Below are 23212 nucleotides of genomic sequence, written 5' to 3' on the forward strand. Positions count from 1 at the left end.
CAACATTATACTCGTATATGTATTTTTGGAGTATCTTCTATACAGTAGTGTTCAGAATAATAGTAGTGCTATGTGACTAAAAAGATTAATCCAGGTTTTGAGTATATTTCTTATTGTTACATGGGAAACAAGGTACCAGTACATTCAGTAGATTCTCACAAATCCAACAAGACCAAGCATTCATGATATGCACACTCTTAAGGCTATGAAATCGGTTTATTAGTAAAAAAAAAAAAGTAGAAAAGGGGGTGTTCACAATAATAGTAGTGTGGCATTCAGTCAGTGAGTTCGTCAGTTTTGTGGAAAAAACAGGTGTGAATCAGGTGTCCCCTATTTAAAGATGAAGCCAGCACCTGTTGAACATGCTTTTTTCTTTGAAAGCCTGAGGAAAATGAGACCGTCAAACATTGTTCAGAAGAACAGCGTAGTTTGATTAAAAAGTTGATTGGAGAGGGAAAACTTATACGCAGCTGCAAAAAATTATAGGCTGTTCATCTACAATGATCTCCAATGCTTTAAAATGGACAAAAAAAAACAGACGCGTGGAAGAAAATGGAAAACAACCATCAAAATGGATAGAAGAATAACCAGAATGGCAAAGGCTCACCCATTGATCAGCTCCAGGATGATCAATGACAGTCTGGAGTTACCTGTAAGTGCTGTGACAGTTAGAAGACGCCTGTGTGAAGCTAATTTATTTGCAAGAATCCCCCACAAAGTCCCTCTGTTAAATAAAAGACATGTGCAGAAGAGGTTACAATTTGCCAAAGAACACATCAACTGGCCTAAAGAGAAATGGAGAAATATTTTGTTGACTGATGAGAGTAAAATTGTTCTTTTTGGGTCCAAGGACCACAGACAGTTTGTGAGATGACCCCCAAACTCTGAATTCAAGCCACAGTTCACAGTGAAGACAGTGAAGCATGGTGATGCAAGCATCATGATATGGGCATGTTTCTCCTACAATGGTGTTGGGTCTATATATCGCATACCAGGTATCATGGATCAGTTTGGATATGTCAGAATACTTGAAGAGGTCATGTTGCCTTATGCTGAAGAGGACATGCCCTTGAAATGGGTGTTTCAACAAGACAATGACCCCAAGCACACTAGTAAATGAGCAAAATCTTGGTTCCAAACCAACAAAATTAATGCCTCGCAGATGTGAAGAAATCATGAAAAACTGTGGTTATACAACTAAATACTAGTTTAATGATTCATAGGATTGCTAAAAAAGCAGTTTGAAAATAATACTTTTGAGTTTGTAGCGTCAACAGCAGATGCTACTATTATTGTGAACACCCCCTTTTCTATTTTTTTTACTAATAGCCCAATTTCATAGCCTTAAGAGTGTGCATATCATGAATGCTTGGTCTTGTTGGATTTGTGAGAATTTACTGAATCTACTGGAACCTTGTTTCCCATGTAACAATAAGAACTATACTCAAAACCTGGATTAATCTTTTTAGTCACATAGCACTACTATTATTCTGAACACTACTGTATGTTCAAAGTTGACCCAAGTTGATCTTGATGTGAAATATTGGTGCTGATGACTCCACTGTACATTTTTCCAATTAGTGGATTTCATAAAATGACAGTGAAAGGAATTAAAATGACCTCAGAAACCTTGTGGTTAACATGCTGGTGTGACTCTGACCCTCGTACAGCTTGTTCTAGTATGAAGAGCTTAATTATTCCATTGCCTTTTGCTAAATTACACAATTATTTCAACAGAAGGGAACAGCAGAATGGTACGAGAATACAATTGCACGATATAAGACGGAAGACGGGGTAGGTTTATTTTGAAAAATGCCATGTTTTACAACCTTTTTTATTTTTATTTTTGCTGGCTATGCTATGACCGTTGCTATCCAGGATACTTGACATTGTGTGCTGTCAATGCAGACTTTGGAGGAGCAGCTGAAGAAGCTGGTTCAGGTGGTGGATGCTGTGATTGCTGACATACACAGAGCACAGAACATCTACAACAAACTTTTCTACAGGTGAATAACAGAGCTTTGGATGAATCATATCTCAGAAGAGATCTTGAAAGATTTATTCAACCAGGAACAATGGGTCTCATGCAAGAACCACTTGTGCTTGTTGACATTCCTTTGTCAAATGCATATACCATGGATTCACCAATTTTCTCAGAGCTATAGTAGGAACCATGTGCAAATCATCTACTGCCATCCAAACCTTCGTTTTCAAGAAATAATTGAATGTTTTATGAGTTTGGAGCAGTTTTAGTTTGAAAATCCTACATAAATTGCATATGTCATCCTGTTTCATGCTACAATTTAAAATTGAGCATGAGTCTAAATTTATTCATATAGCCCAGTGATACCATTAATTTAATTTATTGTTAATTCATAATCCTTTATGAAGCCAGTCTCCCATTACCGACATTTGACAAATGATTGACTGTGGTGCAAAACCATAATCTGGGTCTAAAATAGGTGTCAATAGGTGGTGAAAGCAGTGTCTTTTTCCGCCACTGGGATAGTTTTAAACATGTTCAAAAAATTGTGATGACACACTGTGATCCAAAACACTCAAAAGTCATTGTATGTGAGCAAATCAAGAGCAGATCGGGCACAGATGAAGTATGATGTGGAACCAAGAAGATGGATTGTGGCTGGAACAGTTGTGGAGTAGCATATTATAAGAAGAGAGAGCGTCATCTTATCGCTCGCTCCCTACTTGCTCCTCTGTGGCATTCCGGACCAGTACTGGGCCACAGACACCATGTGCCTTAGGTTTATTTTTAAAGATAGCTTATTATTTTCACAGTGCCTGTTGAAATGAATTATTTCTACTTGAATGTCGATTTGGTTGTTCAGTTATTTATTTATTTTTTTTATAAAATACAATGCAGATTGTGTGGATTTTTGGAGCGAGCGAATGGACTAGGCCAGGGGTGGCCAAGTTCGGTCCTCGAGAACCAGCTTCCTGACACTCTTAGTTGTCTCCCTGCTCCAACACTCCTGAATCCAATGAAAGACTCGTTAGCAGACTTTTAATGAGCCTTTCATTGGATTCAGGTGTGTTGGAGCAGGGAGACAACTAAGAGTGTCAGGAAGGTGGCTCTTGAGGACCGAACTTGGCCACCCCTGCACTAGAGGATGAGGATTGGACCCCAGGATGCAGATAGCCAGACACAATAGGTACGTGAACATTAAAACCAGGTGTTTTAATGTTCCAAGTGAAAAATACACAGAATCATGAATCCCCACAGTGGCAAAACCCAAAATGCAGTCAAGACTGATAAAGTGGCAAAACCAAAAACTGACTGTCAAAAGGTAACAGTGAGAGAGTAAAGCAAAACTCTTCTAAGTAGCAAAAATCCCTAAAAAAGCAGTAATGACTAACAATGTGACAAAACCAATGACAAAAATCAACTGTCAAAAGGTGACAGTGAGATTGTAAAACAAAACTCTTTCAAGTGGCAAAATCCAAAAAGCAGTAAAGACTAACAATGTGACAACACTGATAACAAAAACCAACTGTGAAAAGGTGACTTGATACATGGAGCAAGAGCTGACTGGGAAACAATCAACCGGCAAACAGAACAGAAATAAAGGTGTGGCTTAAAAGCTGAAACTGATGACAAAATGGAGGACAGGTGTGGCAGGGTCAAAGGTCAACAGACAACACAAGGCGAACAAAAACTGCACAGGTATCTTACACTCAACAAAAATATAAATGCAACACTTTTGGTTTTGCTCCCATTTTGTATGAGATGAACTCAAAGATCTAAAACTTTTTCCACATACACAATATCACCATTTCCCTCAAATATTGTTCACAAACCAGTCTAAATCTGTGATAGTGAGCACTTCTCCTTTGCTGAGATAATCCATCCCACCTCACAGGTGTGCCATATCAAGATGCTGATTAGACACCATGATTAGTGCACAGGTGTGCCTTAGACTGTCCACAATAAAAGACCACTCTGAAAGGTGCAGTTTTATCACACAGCACAATGCCACAGATGTCGCAAGATTTGAGGGAGCGTGCAATTGGCATGCTGACAGCAGGAATGTCAACCAGAGCTGTTGCTCGTGTATTGAATGTTCATTTCTCTACCATAAGCCGTCTCCAAAGGCGTTTCAGAGAATTTGGCAGTACATCCAACCAGCCTCACAACTGCAGACCACGTGTAACCACACCAGCCCAGGACCTCCACATCCAGCATGTTCACCTCCAAGATCGTCTGAGACCAGCCACTCGGACAGCTGCTGAAACAATCGGTTTGCATAACCAAAGAATTTCTGCACAAACTGTCAGAAACCGTCTCAGGGAAGCTCATCTGCATGCTCGTCATCCTCATCGGGGTCTCGACCTGACTCCAGTTCGTCGTCGTAACCGACTTTAGTGGGCAAATGCTCACATTCGCTGGCATTTAGCACGCTGAAGAGGTGTTCTCTTCATGGATGAATCCCGGTTCACACTGTTCAGGGCAGATGGCAGACAGCGTGTGTGGCGTCGTGTGGGTGAGCGGTTTTCTGATGTCAATGTTGTGGATCGAGTGGCCCATGGTGGTGGTGGGGTTATGGTATGGGCAGGCGTCTGTTATGGACACAGGTGCATTTTATTGATGGCATTTTGAATGCACAGAGATACCGTGACGAGATCCTGAGGCCCATTGTTGTGCCATACATCCAAGAACATCACCTCATGTTGCAGCAGGATAATGCACGGCCCCATGTTGCAAGGATCTGTACACAATTCTTGGAAGCTGAAAATGTCCCAGTTCTTGCATGGCCGGCATACTCACCGGACATGTCACCCATTGAGCATGTTTGGGATGCTCTGGACCGGAGTATACGACAGCGTGTACCAGTTCCTGCCAATATCCAGCAACTTTGCACAGCCATTGAAGAGTGGACCAACATTCCACAGGCCACAATTGACAACCTGATCAACTCTATGCGAAGGAGATGTGTTGCACCGCATGAGGCAAATGGTGGTCACACCAGATACTGACTGATATCCCCCCCCCCCCCCCCCCCCCAATAAAACAAAACTGCACCTTTCAGAGTGGCCTTTTATTGTGGACAGTCTAAGGCACACCTGTGCACTAATCATGGTGTCTAATCAGCATCTTGATATGGCACACCTGTGAGGTGGGATGGATTATCTCAGCAAAGGAGAAGTGCTCACTATCACAGATTTAGACTGGTTTGTGAACAATATTTGAGGGAAATGGTGATATTGTGTATGTGGAAAAAGTTTTAGATCTTTGAGTTCATCTCATACAAAATGGGAGCAAAACCAAAAGTGTTGCGTTTATATTTTTGTTGAGTGTAAGTGAAGTAAAATAAAACATGAGCATACTTGAAACATAACTAAGAAAAAGAAAAGTCACAAAACCGCAAGACCGATCCAAAACTACATAACCATGAGGTGAAAGCATGAGGTGAATGCTGGAACATACCATTCAACGAGCCTCGTTGAATGGTATGTCCAGCCAAAAATCACGTCAGCTTTTCAGTTTTTCATCTGAACAGTTCTTTATGCATCCAGACGGCTTACAGCGGAGTGAATTTTGTGTGTGTGTTACAAGAATTAGCAGCGTCAGTTAGCTCAGTGAACTCGTCATCTTGGTAGAGTTGTTGTCCCCCGCACGTGCACGCACACACAACCGGCTCGGCCCTTGTGCAGCGTGTGTGCTACCAAAAAAAAAAAAAAAACTGTACATCCTCATTGCGGTGAAAAAAAATCATGTCAGAAATTAGTCCAGTTTTTCATTCTAACTTCCTACTAACAGCCTCCAGACAGTGCAGTGGATTTGATTGTGTGTGTATGTGTGTGTGTGTGTGTGTGTGCGGATGCGCATTTTGTGTGTGTGTGTGTGTGTGTGTGTGCATGTACGTGCACACATTTGTGTGCATGTGTGTGTGTGCACAGTGCAATGGTACCAAATGTATGGAGCCAAATTTGCACTCTAAATGGAACCAAACTGCACTCTAACTGCAATACAAAACAAATGGGACAAATAATCCATGTCATGTGACATACAAAGCACCAATCAAATGACAAGGATCCAGTCAGCTGTTATATAACACCTAATATTCTGTTCATATTCATGAAGGAGACCCTTGACCTGCTTCCATGGGAAGATTTTTTTTTTTTTATCCATTTTCATGTCAGACTTTTACTTCTGTATTTCAGCTATGGATTCTGACACTTCATAGGGTGAATTGGCATTCAAAGCACTCGCTATTTTTTCCCATTTGCTGGATTGAGTAGGTCTCGTAATTAAAATTTTTTTATACTGTTAAAAAGTCCTCTTTGATTTTGCTGACTGGACATCCTGTGACATATACTCGTGTGGTGCAAAAAAACAGAACCCAGCAGGATTTAGGAGTGTTTGCTGCATTTTGAGTGGTACACTCATATGAGTACATCGTACTAAAGAAGGGACGTGAAACTGAAGAGATTTGAATGAAAATGTTCTTGCATGAGGCCCACTGTTGCTTCTTTCTGACGTTCATCTGTAATTAGAATGTTGTGTGACTGACAGCATTCAACATTTGTTGCTCCTCACAGCACAGTCAAAGTCGATTTCTTCAGCATTTCCTACAGGCAGGTGGAGAAACTGGTATGTATATGAAACATTTTTGAAACGTCAGTAAAACGTCCAATTTGAGCCACAACGGCTTATATTTGGTGAGTCATAATATGCTACGCTTGCTGACATTTACGCTGTGAAACTGTCAAATCCGTTTGTTCTACAGGTTGCTGATGATGTCAATGTTGCAATGGAGCGGATGTCTGGGACTCTGGAGCAGGAGAGCTCCAGACTGACACAGATGACAGGAGAAAGCATCTTTGAGCTCTTCATGTCCTTGAAAATACTGAAGGGCTTTCGGGAGTTTCTTCCGCTCAAGTTGGTTTTCTGTTCGACTCTTATACAAGGACTCATATTGCAGCATATAAATCTTTGGCAGTTATTTGTTTGAGATTTGAGAGTTTTTGTTGTTGCTGTTTTTAATAAAGGTGTATCTTCTCATCCAACAGGGATGCTAAAATGTTGGCCTTGACAGGCTATCACAACTGGTTCAAGTTATCGATCCATAAGTGGCTGCAGATTGTCCATGACAGATCATGTGACAGGATTCATAAAGCAGTGGAAGCAGACATGGTAGGGCAGGCTGCAGTTCAGTACGCATCCACCAAATAAATTTCCTTGAAAACTCACCTGACCCATTTGTAAGATGTAGTCCATGGACCAAGCAGGTTTTTGGTGCCATGTAAGGTGACAAAATGACACTTAGAATCCAGCCTCAGTGTACCATGGCCTAGGTGGCAGCTGTAGCCAGCTAGGGGTCAATGAAGAATTACACAGAGATCAAAATGTAAAAATGCTCCAATCATATTGAAAATTATACCACATTATTTGTCTGATCATGATGATTCCAAAAAGGTATAGTTTGGACTATCTATGACTGAATGTTCTGGAGTTATGGGGTAAAAACAACACAAATGGTGACAAAGGTCAGTTTCAGTTTCTACAGGGGTCAAAAATTAAAGTTGCTCCAATTTCAGTAAAAAATTATGCAAATTGTTTGACATAATTGGGTTCAAAAAAGGAATAGTTTGCACCATCTGTCATGCTTAGTTACAGTTGTATGTAAAGGTTTGTGCACCCCTGATGATTTGATTGATTTTCCTTTATAAATCATTGGTTCTTTGGATCAGCAACTTCAGTAAATATATAATATAGCAGACAAACACAGTGATACTTGAGAAGTGAAATGAAGTCTCTAGTACGTATGTTACAGGGTGACATATGTCCTAAGTCATAGAACCCAATGGACCTTTACTTTGGAGACCAAACATTCAACACAGTCAAAAGTATTTCATTTTTTAATCCTTTTATTTCAACCAGTAATTTTACATTTTGATCTCTGTGTCATTCTTCATTGACCCCTAGCTGGCTACAGCTACCACCCTGTGATGGTTATCATACCTTTTTGTGTAGGCCATGATACACTGAGGCAGGAGTCCAAGTGTCGTTTCATCTTCTTACGTGGTACAGATTAGGTCAAAATTGATTACTAGCTCATGGACTAATGCTGGCTTTTTAGGACTCCCTGGACTTCTTAACCACCAGCAGGGTGTATTTATGTGGGAAGAGTGTTGATCTTAAGAAAACCACTTCCCTCGGCAGCGACGTTCATGTCTCTCTGAGATCTGGCTGTTTAGGAATAGGTTGATCCATGAGTTTCTGGAAAGAGGCAAATTTTTATTTACATTATACAATCAACTTTATCACAAAAATGTTGTAGAGGTGATACATATAGCAACATATTTAAGCTGTCTATGTTTTTCATTTTTGTAGTCTGTCCCTGGTTGGGCTTTTAAACGCAGTACAAAAATGAGAAGAACACTCACCTCCACCAAGTTCCGCCAGTTCTCTGTTTACATTTCTAACATTTTCATTTTCACTTTCTTTTGCAATGCCAGAAGATTATTTATTTGACGTTTTCCCTAAAGCTCTGTTCTCACTTAAACTTTCACGGATATGCATCATAGAAGGGCGCAATATGAAACCTTGTCCACACTTTAGGAAACAGAGGGTCCGTTAGGATGCTGGAGAACCAGGGCATTACTGCCTTTGAGTAAAACATGGTGGGTTTTTAAAGATGTTTGTAGATTTCTTTTTTTTTTTTCCTGAACTCAACCCAGTCTCACGGCAGTTTGTGGTGACATTATGAAAAGTACATTAATCTATGGGTTCATGACTGGGGCATGAAAACGGGGTGATGGAGCACAAAATGTGGGGTGACAGGGGAGTATGTGGGGGTTATAGTTAGGTTCAGAGGAGGGGACACACTTATGCTATGGCAATGGTTAGAGTTGAGAAAAGGGGGAGGATTCTAAATAGCAAAATGAAAAAAACATGTCACAAAAATGGGGTGCTTTTCATGATGAGGCATGAAAAAAAAATAAGATTTGGCTGCCTGAACTCTAAAATACTTTTGCTGTGGTAAAATTATACTACGGGCATGATACTGTTGTCAGAAGGGAGTTTAGCATTCTTACATCCTGACCGCTGACCACTAATCATGCACGCTGATTGTGCTTGCTGCTTGGAATCTTGTCATTTTCTGATGAATATTGTGATAGAATGGATGTAAACATTACTTTTTTTCATGGTCTCCAAAATTAATATGTGTAAACGGTCTTTTAAGTCCCTGAGGCCCATTGGTGCTGATTCCTTGATTCTGTAGTGTCAAGCAGCCGAGAGTCTACATCTTTCCCTGGACGGGGTGCCAGGCCGATGCAGCTTACTTCCCCAGCTGAGGCTGGCACCCCTTTACAGTTGAGTGAACTGACACCATGTAGATTAAGTGTCTTGTCCATGGACACAGACAGGTAGCATGAGCGGGACTTGAACCCGTGTCTACATATTGACTACTTAACTTTTTACTACTGCTCCTGAATTTAGCTCACTCACTCACTCATCTTCAACTCCAATTAAGAGTCGCGGGGGTCTGGAGCCTATTCCAACAGTCACAGGGCATGAAGCGGGGTGTACCCTGGACAGGACACCAGTCTGTCGCAGGGCCACATATAGACAAATCACCTAAACACAATATAGACAAACAAACACATACACACCCACACGCACACCTACAGACAATGTAAAGCGACCAATCCACCTAACTTGCGTGTCTTTGGATGCGGGAGGAAGCTGGAGCACCTGGAGAGAACTCATGCAAACACAGGGAGAACACGCAGACTCCACACAGAAAGGCTACAGGTGGGAATCGAACCCATGACATTCTTGCTGTGAGGCAACAGCGCTAACCACTAATCCACCGTGCTCCCCACTGAATTTAGCTACTTTACTGATTTTACTCTTGTTTCAATTTTTGCAGAAATGTCTGCAATAATTGATATCGTCACTGAATTAAGACTACGAGTGGAAATTCACTCTGAAAATACTGAGACATTTTCCAACTTGCGGAAAGCAGCTGTAATAACTTACATTTGTGTTCCTTGTAAAGGCAACAACAACAACACTCCAATGTGTTACTGCAGGCAATCGTATTCTCAGAGCTGATCAAATGAATGCACACGCTCAAGGTGGACTTCCTGAGTTCACCGTCGTCTTGAACGCAGCATTTGGATTCTTTGTCCCGTCACCTGAGTTTTTCTGAGGGAAGTTTCTTCGCAGGTGCTGAGTTTGTGATCACGTGCAACAGAAGTACTTTGCGGATGTTTGTTCCTGAATCACACGTGTTTATCATCACACTTTTAAGAGTATTTTTTCTGTCCTGGATGCAGTTTGAGCCGATACAGCGCACCAAGCACAGCACCTCGGCAGTGGAAGTGACAGCATGCTTCAGCCAGGTACGCGAGATCTGGCTCCAGCTGGCCTGGCCAGACTCTGCGGGGGCCTTCATCTTCGTCACTCGTTTGACAGACGTGAGTGCTACTTCCAGTTCCTCCACACTCAGGCGCATCACATTAAAAGTGCACAAAACAGATCACACAGGAAAATGACCCAAATCGAATTAAATCGACACCGTGTCGATGTCTGTTTGGTAGAATTTCTGCAGTGAAGCTGTCTGTTACTCAGAGATGATCACACGCAAGATGGAAAGGAACCAGCTGGGGCGAGACCACAAGAGCTTCACAGTGCAGGTAACGCCTGTAGCAAGACAGGACCTGGGGCGGGTGCAGCGACGCGGGAAGAAACTGTCAGCGAGCGCTGGCTCTCCGACAACGTGTGGGGCTCAGCTGGAGATCAGCTCAGTGAAATGTTACACTCAAACAAATAAAAGCAGTGTCTCCCTTGTCAACGTCACCTCACATCCCATCCCTCCGTTTCTCTGTAGCCCTGCTTCTTTTCCTGCTTTGTTTTTCCACCTCCATCCTCTGTTTCTCCTCTTCTGCTCCTTCCTGCTTTCTGCTAGCTCTGCATCACCTTGAACAACACGGAGCACGTGCGGGTTTTCCTGACTCGCCTGCCCCAGGAGTTGGACTGGCCAGGCATGGAGAGAGCCATGGAGGAGTCCTGCGGTGCCGAAGGGAAGGATCAGGTCTACAAAGCTCTGAACGGGCAGCTTTTCAACGTGGATCAGGACCTGCAAAGGGAAGCCAAGCGCCTCATGAGCTTGCTCACTGACAAGGTGGTGCACAAATACATGCACTCAAAGTGTGATGCAAAGTCCCCCATTCAGTAATTTAACACGTAAAATCCATTGCTGATATGTGTGTGTAAAAATAAAACATTCTGTGGACTCAATGCCACTTAAAAACTGCACAATTCATTACATGCAGAAATGGTAAAGAAGTCAATCCTATCGAGGCCCTCAGGCCTATCGGACCTTTGCTTATTCCTGGATACTGTAGTGTGAAGTGGATGAGAGTCTGTGACTCCATGTGGATGGGCTGCCAGTCCATCACAGGTTAGTTTTCTTGTTGAGACTAGACTGGAACAATGCTACTCAAGTGTCTTGCTGAAAGACACCAGCAAGTAGCCTGAAAACACACACCTGGAATTGAACCCCAGTCTATATATTCTAGGGATGGGATGAGATGACTAGTCATAATAGTCGACTACTACGACGAGCTAATGTCCAACTAGTCAACTAGTCGAAAGCCATTTATTAAGCTCATTTAACCCTTTAAAGAATAGACCTACTGGAGCTTGCACACCTCCTTCACTCAGTGCAGAAAGTGTGTGAACCTCAGCAGGTGAGTTAGTCGGCTCAAACGGGGCACCAATGCCTAGTAAATGAATGCAGGTATTGTCTTCATGCTAATGCTGTTTTTTGCATTTGTGATTTTGTGCTTATATTTGTTAAAATAAATGTCACATTTGAGTTTCACCATGAAGATTCAAAATTGGCTTAATTCATTCAATGTAAAATTTAGTTGTTGACTAGTTGATGACTGGGCCCCTTCACACATAGTATGAATGTGGTTGACTTGCGCATGAAGTGCGCATGAAGCAGGAATCGTATGCAAAACGTGTAAAATCATAGCTGCCTGTAACGCCTCGTACACCTGTTGCTACAAGTATTTGCACACAACAGCAGCTGAAAGACAGAGTATGCGCTGTGCAAGCCCATTGAACCCTCACATGGCAGGTGTCAGCCAAATTCCATCTGACACACACGAACATCTAACACCGCTGACATGGCACTTAGAAAATGTGTGGCCATTCGCACTGTCAACACAACAACAGTCAGCAAACAATCACTGTCGAGCTGGATGTGAAATTTGTCTAAGTGCCCTCACGACTGTGGAGTTGCAAAAATCCACACATGTGGTGCATGTGTCTCACATGTGTGCGCGTGTGTTGCACCCCAGGGTTATTTAACCGGGGGGTTCTGTATTGCACCCCTTTTTATGTATTATTTATATCAATCCAGTGATATTCACTAATTATACAACTAGTTTTTGTTTCATTGTTCTCCACATCAGCAGCACAATGTGGTGCAGCTGCTCGCACTGTGTTCCTGCATGCATGAACTGTCGCAGCGGCATCATGCACGCCTGCCCGTTGGCGCGATGTTTTCATGGTTCACTCATATGAGGTGTTCCGCCGTGAGTCACTCTGAGTTGTACTTATTCGTACTATGTGTGAAGAGGCCCTAATATATTCATCGTGTACTACTACAGACTACTATGTGACAGAGATACCTGCTTCATTATATACACACATTTTGCAATAACTGTTTCATTGCTCACAGTATTTATAGTTTCACAGTAGCAGTAAAGGCTATATACTCATTGCTGAGTGTCAAGGATGCGCGGGTTAGAATAGCATATGTGCCGAGCCACGGCATGATGAGGCAGGGTGGCCAGATCCTTACCTCTCCACATTATATGTGATAACCAACTATTAGGGCCCCTTTACACATAGTGCGAAGTTTGGACGACGTGCACACTTAGTGCACATGACGCAGGAATCGTGTGCAAACCGTGTAGAATCATACCTGGCTCGTACACCTGTTGCTACAACTATTTGTGCACACAAGCGCTTGAAAGACGAAGTGTGTGCTATGCGAACCCATCGCACCCTCTTGCGGCAGGTGTCAGCCAAATTCCAGGTGATATGTCATTTCATGACTGTATGTCTATGACCATGGGTCATCACGTGTTTAATTTTTTTTTGTAATACTTCCATGTCCTTCCTGATATGAGACAGCTTTCAGCTCCGTAGCTTAGTGGTAAAGTCTCTGAATGCGGATCAGAGGTTTTGAAAGGAGCAAGTTCGCATCCCGGGTGGTGTGTTTTTTCTTTTTGTTTTTATTATTCCACATAAGCAGCATGATGTGGTCCCGCAGGTACCGGCTGGTTTTTATTTTATTATTTATTCCACATAACTCAGACTCAGACTCACTTTTATTGTCACTCGACCCTTACAGGCAGAACGAAATGCAGTTTCTCCAGGTCTTGGTGTAGTTAACGGACAATTTTTTTTTTAACCTAACCTATTGTTGTGAAAGTGTCGTGACATGGACCCACAACAGGGGGCGTTAATGAACGGACAATGGATAAGCCAAAAAGTAACAATTTAATGTTGTGAATCGCACAACGAAGTACAGACAATAACAATATGGTGGTATGTCAATTATACACAAGGTGACGTGTGGGCAGGCTCGACGATAGAAGACGTCTGGCGAGAGAAGAGCCGGATCCCACACAGCTTCCATCACCAACGGATCTGAAGAACACCGGAGCCGCCAAGCCCTGTGCCCCAAGGTGGCCACTGTCTTCAGCAGTCAGACCTGGTACTGCTGGCAGAGAACAGAGACAGTACTGATGAGTGTGAGTTCGCTCACTCAGTAATCCCACAGTCTGTGTTCTTTAAGGAGGGAGCACCTCCACTTCCAATCACACACTCGTTCAGCTCCTGTTTAACCACTTATCTGGTTTGGGGTGTGAGGCGAAGCCGTCATAGTCCACACCAAATGCCAATCCCACAGATAAGGACACACCACAGGAAAACGGCTGCAAAGAAGTTCAGATTATTGCTTAATGTAAGTCAGCAGAGAGGTTACCTGAATGGTAGCTGATTTCTCGGCGGGGAGGTGGAGTTGCAGTCCGGCCTTTAAGGTGGTGGTGATGATGTGGATGAGTGACAGCTGATGCTGATGATGAGTAACAGCTGTCACTCCCGGTTGCTATAACGCCCTCTCCTGCTTGAAGCCCGCACTTCAAGCAGGGCGCCATCTGGTGGTGGTGGGCCAGCAGTACCTCCTCTTCAGCGGCACCACACAACACCTACTGTATAAACTTTTGCAATATAAACTTTTGCAATGTACAATATGCGCACCCCTGTGGCCATAGAATTACAAGGCACAGGGTCGGCAGCAGCAGCAGCGTTAGAGTATTAAGAAGGTGACAATGTGCATGTAGTGCAATGTTCACAGTTTGGTGGTGGATGTTGAACTGTTCAACAGTCTGACAGCATTCGGGTAGAAGCTGTTTTTCAGTCTGGATGTTCTTGCCCGGATGCTGCACAGCCTCCTTCCAGAGGAAGGGTGTGAACAGACAGTGCGCAGGGTGGGTGAGTCTCGGAGGATTGCAGGTGGCTTTGTCTCTACATCTGTAGATGTAGATGTCCCCATGGGGGTAAGCTGCATCCCATGGTCCTCTGTGCAGACTTCACCCACCCGCTGTGATTGGTCCCACAGGTACCGGCTGGTTTTTATTTTATTATTTATCCACATAAGCGTCGCAATGTGGTTCCGACATGTACCAGCTGGTTTTTATTTCTTCCACATAAGCAGCACCATGTGGTGCACCTGCACTGTTCCTGCTCGACCGACACCGGCACGTGCATGAACTCTCACACCGGGTTCATGCACGCTGGCCCGTCGGTGCAGTGTTTTCGGCACAATGTTTCGTGGGCTAATTCGGAACTGTTTTGCGTTGTTTCGCCATTTTCACCATACGGCGTCCAAACTCGTACTACGTTTGAAGGGGCATTAGTCAGGAGCCCCAGTTACTGCTGGGTGAGGAGGAGGACTGAAACCTGACTGACACCTGATTGCCCCCACCTCAGATCGATCAGTCTTAGCAGGACTCGAATGACCAAATTTGTGCTCTAAATGAAAATTGTAGTATAGTAATCTTCTTGAAAATTATAGTCATTTATAGATAAAACAAAAAATCAGTAAGAAGTAGATTAAAATTACTGGCTGTAATGCTTATTCACAAGTGTAAATTGTGCTTGTCAGGAGAAATTCCACTCTAGTGTCCACCCTTCCAGCAAACTATCATATCTTAAAACTCAAGACCATGAACTCTCAAAATCCAATTTTTATACCTTATTACTGGGAGGTCAAAGCTCTGTGTGCCAAAAAACAAAAACAAAAACATGCATTTCTGACATTGATAAATGCCTTTTTCAGTAAATTTGGGTTTCAAGTAGGAAATGTACCAGAAGCAAGGCAATGCTAACATCGCCCACTAGATGGCGAGAGAAGTTGTTCAAATGTGTGACAAGGTTTCGACTGTTTCATCATTTCAGAAGTTAACTTTTGGTGAAAATAAGATGGGCTAACATCCAAAAATAAATTTACAATTGTATTCCTTGCCCTTATGGCCTACATATTTTTTTACAACATTGAAAATAAAATTACTTGATATTTTTGTGATTTTTTTTTTATTTTTTGTATTTCATTTACATTCTGTTGCAGAGATTTATTTTCACATTCAGGTTAAGCAGCATTACTTTAAGAATTATTCTCTGAGGTAGTTGGACTTTTTTTGTCATGAAGCAATGGCAACTCCCCCGACCCACCCCCGCCTCTTCCCCGGACCCAAAAAAACAAAAAAAATCTCAATTAGGTGAATACTTCAAAAAGCTATTTCATCTTACTGCTTTATTGTATGCATATTTGTAAGAATGAGAGAATATTGAGAATATTTCAATACAGATGATGCCTGAGCTGCGGCGATACATCCAGCACATTAGCCTTTCTCCGGACTCAATCAACAATGATGAAGTAAGGCCAGCTGCATTTGCAACTTTCATTCCTGCTTTCATGATTTTTTTGTAGCACCAGTAATGTTGAGTTATTAATACTTTCTTCCAGGCTGTCTCTCCTCTTATGAAGTACTTACAAGATAACATGGTCATCCTCACTGACATGCTCGTAAAGGAGAATCTGACCAAGTAATTACTGTTCCCTTGTCTGTGTAAAACATATTTGCTTTTATTTAACAATATGCAGTTATTACAATAACTATTTAGCTTTATCAAATATAACAATTTCGGTGTCAGAATTTGTGCATGCAAAAACATACACTGCATGCAGTGCATTTTGTATTCAAGTATAACACAGTATCATCAGCATACAACTGAAATGTAAAATCATTTAAAAAAACAACAGGCATCATAAAATTAGGGATGGGTATCGAGAACCGGTTCCTTTCGGGTATTGTTAAGAAATGATTCGATCCACCGACATCAATAAGCTTTGTGCTTAACGATTCTGTTATCAGTCCTTCAGTGTGGCCATTGTTTTGGGGGGTGTTTGTCAGGAAAATTATAATTTCTCTACATTGATTACGGACCCTGCAGCGGGTCTGTAATCAACTTTTCTGCAGCACGGCTTTGCTTTGAACCTTGAACCAATCGAAGCAGTGGTTCGCAGATTGAAGCAATGCTTCGATCTATTGCTTCGTTTATTCTTTCTTTCGCTTAATTTTCCCCCGCTAAAACCCTAAAGAGCATACATCTGTGAGTATTATTTACCTTTTCTATGTTAAAACCGACCTGTTATGGTCTTCTGTATTTATAACTTAAAACGGGAGCGATGCTACGCGTTAGCATGTCTGTGGCATTTTCAATGTTAAAACTTAGCATTAAGCTGTTGCAGCTGTCATCACATTCGGAGTGCATTTGTTTTCAAATTGTAATATTTCTTAAATTTATTTTTGTTATATATAATAATCTAATGATTATATATACAATATATACTTATTATATACAATTTTAGAGAAAGAGACAAAAGAACCTGAATAGAAACACAACAGAAAATATAAAACCAACTAACAATGAACATAAATAAATAAATAAATAAATACATACATACATACAGAAATAAATAAGTGTTTCCTGTGAACACCTAGTGACTCTTACACTTCCACTTCATCCCTGTTTTATTTAAGTTTAATGGCAATTTGTTTCGGTCAAACCATATTTTCAATATGTTAATTTCTTCAGTGATTTCCTCCAGAACTATCTGCCAAACTAGAAAACTGCTGCATCCTAGTAAGAGCAGAATACTACTGGAATGAATTTAAATAAGGAAAGTTGTTTTTTTTTTTCTTACCTACATGGATGCTGCACTCACTCCAGTTTATCATCTGGAATAGTCCCAGATTGCATTTCAGAGCTTCTAGAATTCAAACATTTTCATGCAGGTGGTGTTGGGGGGTAATTTTGGGTTTCATCTTTTTTGTTTTTCACCACTTTCATCCCTGAATATGTCAATCGTGAGTCACTTTTGTGGGATTAAAGTTACTAACTGGGACTCCTGTCTTGTTGTGAGAAAGAAACGAGAATCATCCTCCGTTTCTGTTCCACACAGCTCCAACGTTGCACGGCTCTCTGACGAGTCAAGTTAGAACGATAGAATCCAGTCTGAATTAATAACTTCAAAGCGAACACCGTTTTGTTTATTTTATTTATGTCCAGAGATCAAGGATACAGTGACCAATGTTTCATATTTACTTTATTTTAAGACTCAATGAATAACATAGAAAACCCTTTAAAGCTTACGTTTTAGTACAAAATTCACGAGGTATCGATAAGGGAACCGATAAGGCATCGGATTGATAAGCAGAATCGATAATGGCATCGATATTGATAAAATTTATCAATACCCATCCCTACATAAAATTGAGTAGTTGATATGTTTTATTCACAAAATAAGATTTTATCTGCTTACTGTTGCAAGACAAAAACGTGTACCAGCCCATTCAGTCAGCTTTTGTGAACGTATAAGTATTAGTGTTTCAATAACAACACCCTTCAGGCATGTTTTGTGCTATAACTGATCATTACCGAGCTATTAGCGTCTATGAAAACGTGCACGAGGGCAAGTGAGGGTCTAAGGGTGTATTTAGAAGTGCTGCTAAACACAAACCTGTGGGTGTCTTATTATGTCTGCCATCTTGTAGAGTTCTTCAAAGCATGTGGGAACTGCTCCTGCGGATGATCCTGGACATGGTTACAGAAAACAGAGGAGTTCAGGTGGAGTTCTACAACCGCTTCCAGTACACGGTGGAGGTCAGCGCTTATTGCATTTTATTTCATAACATTTTAGGGCTTTGGCTGGACAATTCAAATTTATGAGTGACCTATTTCTTAATTCATTCTCTTAACTTGGTTGTGACATTCATGCCTCTGATTACTCAGCTTTTGAGATCAGGAAACTGTGATGATCATGTCATGAGCTGCTAAATCGAAGTATTACCAATATACCAAAATACAGCGGTGGGGTGAAGTCACTGTCAGGTCATTCTCAAGTCATCAATCTGCAAGTCTCAAGTCAAATCTCAAGTCAGCTTGCAAAAAATTTGTGGTCATTATGACTTGAGACTTGACTGGGGACTTGACTTGAGACGTGCAGATTCACGACTTGAGAGTGACTTGCTGGTGACTTCGTCCCACCCCTGCCAATATATTCGAGGGAGAACAAAGGTCCAAGTCTTTACGGTCTTGATGCTACCTGTCTTAATGTACGGCTATGAGACTTGGATACCAACCAGTGATGTAAGGTGATAACGGGTTGTCTTTGGTACAATATCTCTTTGGAGAAATCCTGGGTAGCACTGGAAAGACTTTGTGTCACAGGAGTGGTTAATTAGGGAGACTCAGATGAGTTGTATCACTTACACAGGCCAGTCTCACATGGCTTTTTTTTTAAATACCATCACACAATGTATTACATTTACATTTGTTACTCTTCTCTCACTAATTTTAACCCTAACCTTAAGCATAACCCCAATGACATGCACACACACCCACCCCCGTCACCCCAAATTTTGTGATACCTTCATGAAAATCTACTCAGTTTCGTGATGGTATCACAAACTAATATAAATCACTTTTCGTGATGTGATCATAAACTTGGCGTGAGATTGGGTTGCCTTGCATTGTGAGGAAATGTCCCCTACAACATTTTGGCTACGTGGCACATTTGGACCAGTTCTCTGCCTAAAGACTAAAAGACTAAAAGGCGGTTCCATAGTGTGATGGGTGGGGCTACAGTTTTGCTAGAAATTGAAATTTGACAGTTTTTACAATATATTTTTGCCAGAGCTACGCACTCTACTGTTACTCAAGTTGGACTTTGCACACAACAGAACAATTGAAGCATTTATGATTTTAAAAAGTGTCAAACTACGGTAGCACCAAGGTTATCGTCTCTGCTCTCACCAACGCCCTTAATTGGCTCTGTATGCACTCATTAGCATACATCAGACGTTTATGAAGTCACTCGTTAGTAGTTCAGTGCCAAATTCAGTTCCCTCATGAATGACTATGTGAGAGCTGCTATATAGTTTGCCAATTTGTCCAGCTGGAAGGAAACATGACAGATTTTCAGGAAACGTCATGGGCTCAATTTAGTGTTTGGCAGATAGACGTCTTGTTTGTTTGCCATCCTGTTTGTGTGAACAACACGTCCTCCTACTACACTGAGACTTAGTCAAGATGAAATGTGATCTCTTCAAACTTACATCAAAATCTTTTTTTTTTTTGAACATGGCAGACCCTGTTACACTTTTTCCATGTCAAAGGAGAAGGTCTGTCCCTGGAAGACATGAAGAGTGGAGACTACAAGGTAAAAAATGAAGCGCACTTGCCTTTTTATGTTCCATTTAGTCCTCCTACCCACTGGGCCTTTTCATATGTCTCCCTTCTGACAACCCGCCTACTGCTTCAGGGTCTGGAGGAGGAGCTCAAGCTCAATAAATGTTCACTCCTTTGAGCTGATTGAACAGTACTATCTGGAGAAGATTTCCCATCAGGTGAGTTTCGTTGGACTTGCTGAGCCAATATTTGAGTTCTAAAGTGGATAGAAGGATATTGATTGAGCTGCACATAAAGCCATCCTTTGTTGTTTTATCTCTGAAAATGTGCCTTTGTCTGAATAATTGAATAAAACAATTCAACACGTATTTCTAAAGCAAGTTTAACAACAACACGCACCAAAGTGCTGCATGGATAAGATGAGATCAAATCCGAGATAAAGTCATTTTGAATGAATAAAAGAGGTAGCAAAAATAAATACATTTAAAAAGCCTGACGGAGAAAAGCGATAAGCAAAGGAAATAACAAGGAAAAACACATTTGCAGAATGCAGCCTTTACTACATAAATAATTTTAAAGACAAAATGCTGTTGTTATTTCAGAAAACACTCAAACATACCCGTTACGGCCGGATCAGTGTGAAGTGCTACTACGATGCCTCAGAGCAGAGACTGACCGTGGAGATCCTGCATGCAGCAGATATCATACCTCTGGATGCCAACGGTAAAAATGTGCAGTGAGAAGAACTACACGGAGCTCCTTCGTGATGAATGAATTGCAAAACACCAGCTCAGAATCCTAGTTTTTAGCCCCAGACTGCTGTCTTGTCACCAAAAATGCATAAAACCTATAACCAGATGTTCAGGGAACTTGGAGGATAAGTGCTCCCCCAAAAGCAAACACTCACCAGCCACTTTATTAGGTACACCTGGCTAGTATCAGGTTAAATCCTGTTTTGCCTTCAGAATTGCCTTAATTCTTTGTGGCATAGGTTTAACAAGGTGTTGGAAACAGTCCTCAGAGATGTTGGTCCATATTAACATGATGGCATCATGCAGTTGCCCATTCAACCAGTCTGCCTGTTCTCCTCTGACCTCAACAAGGCATTTCATTCATGCAACCAGTGGTGAGCACAGCTAACCAAAAAATTTGCTTCGATAACCGCTGATCAGCTAACTGAAAGTTATCTTTTATAACGCTAACCAATAAACCATCAAAAAATACAGCTGCTAACTGAAAAATTTCAGTATTGTCTCTGGTACACTCTCAGCTACTAACAAGCTGATTTTGAGATTAAACAATACTTCTGATAGAATCAAAGGTGATTACAAACCCAAACACAGCCAGTGAGTCAGCGCTTCTATCTTTATGTGCTCTGCTCACTACTGTAATGAAGCATCATTTACCTTGACAGCATACAGTGATCCAGCCGTGAGGCAGATGTCTTAAAAAGTAAAGCAGATTTGACTTATGGTTTTGATTTCTAAATCAAATTATTCTGAATAGAATAACTCCATTAATGTCAACTCTTAAAATGTACAAAGTGAAAATATAACACATATCTGTTAATTTTAAAATAATGCACTAATTCTGAAGATTTGAACATGAACGCACATATGCCCAAAGGGATTATGGGTAAACTGAGCCTCCACTCATACTGATTGGTTGACTAATTCATTCTATGTAAAAACCAACAAAGTGAATGTGACGTGTGTGTTGGTGTTTACAAATAAATGTGCTTTTGTAAAATATGTCATTGTTTCATTTATTAAAAGAAAGGCATTTGCAAAACTGAAAAGTCTGTTAAGTTGTGATTTGACAACTGTGTGATATAACCGGACGCCAGTAGATGGCACTGTTCTATACATATTGACCCCGGTTATAACACATGGTTGTCGACCTGAATCACAATTTAACAGACTTTTCGGTTTTGCAAATGCATATTTTTTACAAATGAAAAAAATGACAAAGCACATTTATTTGTAAACACCAACACACATTACATTCACTTGTGTTGGTTGTGCATTATTTTAAAATGAACAGATATGTGTTATATTTCCACATTGTCCTTTTTAGGAGTTGACATTAATATCATTATTCTATCCAGATTAATTTGATTTATAAATCAAAACCATAAGTCAAATCTGCTTTACTTTTCAAGACATCTGCCTCATGGCTGCACCACTGTATGCTGTGTCAAGGGTTATGACTTTTGGTTTTTTGTGGCAGTCTGGCGGCTAGGCCCCTTCTGCTGGGCTAGAGTTGAGCTCAGCTACTCTCAGCTACCTCACTGCTGCAAAATATGTAGCAGACAGGAGCCAACAGGTTTATAAATGTTTTTCACCATTCCTAACTATGTAAAAAAATGTTAGCAGTCTAAAAGTTATTGTAACTAAATTTAGCAGAAGCTAATTGGTTCGCTGATGGTTTTTGAAGGTAGCTGAAAAGCGAATCCACTAATAAAAAGTTAGCTTCACTAATTAGAGGTTAGCAGATTAGTGGAACTGTGCCCACCACTGCATACAGCTATATCATTTCTTTTTCAGACCATTCTCTATAAACCCTCGAGATGGTTGTCCATGAAAATCTCGGTAGATCAGCAGTTCCTGAAATATTCAGACCAACCCGCCTGGCACCAACAACCGTGCCACTTCAGAGTCATGTAAATCCCCTTTCTTCCCCATTCTGATGCTTTATTTGAGTGTCACCAAGTCTAGATGCCTAAATGCATTGAGTTGCTGCCATGTGATTGACTGATTAGCTATTTGTGTTAACAAGCAACTGAACAAGTGTACCTAATAAAGTGGCCGGTGAATGTATATTGCACTTTCATGCTAATGTTGGTCCAGGGATTTTTTTAATTTTGAAAACATTGCAAAATAATACTGACAGTCTGCTCTGTGTACATGTGATCCCGCCAGATTGCAGAAGCTATGCAGGATAGGATCTGATTAGTACTTGACAAACTTTCGGCCGATATCAAATCTATCATTTTTCTCTAAAATTCTGGAAAAAGTGGTGTCACGGCAGCTCGTAGACTATCTTACTGAGAATAATCTCTTTGAGCCACTGCAGTCTGCTTTTAGAAAATATCATTCCACAGAGAAGGCTCTCACTAAAGTGGTGAATGATATCCGCTTACAATGGATTCGGACACTACTACAGTTCTGTTGCTGTTAGATCTCAGTGCTGCATTTGATACAGTGGATCATCATATTCTACTTGATAGGCTGGAAAATCATTTTGGGATTACTGGGAGTGCCCTTGCATGGCTGACGTCATACTTGACCAGTCTTTCTCACTGTGTTTTGTACAGTAACACTACCTCTAACCTTAGTGACATGAAATTTGGGTTCCACAGGGGTCTGTCTTAGGGCCCCTGCTTTTCTCCCTTTATATAGCACC

At 41.3% G+C, this 23212-nt stretch overlaps 1 protein-coding gene across 1 annotated transcript in view; it reads left to right on the top strand.

Moving 5' to 3' along the window:
• Positions 1 to 23212, top strand: part of baiap3 (BAI1 associated protein 3) — a 127825-nt gene that overhangs the window by 99291 nt on the left and 5322 nt on the right. Inside the window, 15 exon segments of the mRNA XM_034190164.1 lie at positions 1738 to 1794; positions 1909 to 2006; positions 6559 to 6610; positions 6747 to 6898; positions 7030 to 7153; positions 10306 to 10446; positions 10570 to 10665; positions 10938 to 11153; positions 15921 to 15989; positions 16080 to 16159; positions 18172 to 18280; positions 19767 to 19838; positions 19941 to 19976; positions 19978 to 20025; positions 20410 to 20530. Of these exon segments, the coding sequence (XP_034046055.1) occupies positions 1738 to 1794; positions 1909 to 2006; positions 6559 to 6610; positions 6747 to 6898; positions 7030 to 7153; positions 10306 to 10446; positions 10570 to 10665; positions 10938 to 11153; positions 15921 to 15989; positions 16080 to 16159; positions 18172 to 18280; positions 19767 to 19838; positions 19941 to 19976; positions 19978 to 20025; positions 20410 to 20530 (1471 nt within the window).

This window comes from Thalassophryne amazonica, chromosome 16 (genome assembly GCF_902500255.1).
Source record: "Thalassophryne amazonica chromosome 16, fThaAma1.1, whole genome shotgun sequence".
NCBI lineage: Eukaryota > Metazoa > Chordata > Actinopteri > Batrachoidiformes > Batrachoididae > Thalassophryne > Thalassophryne amazonica.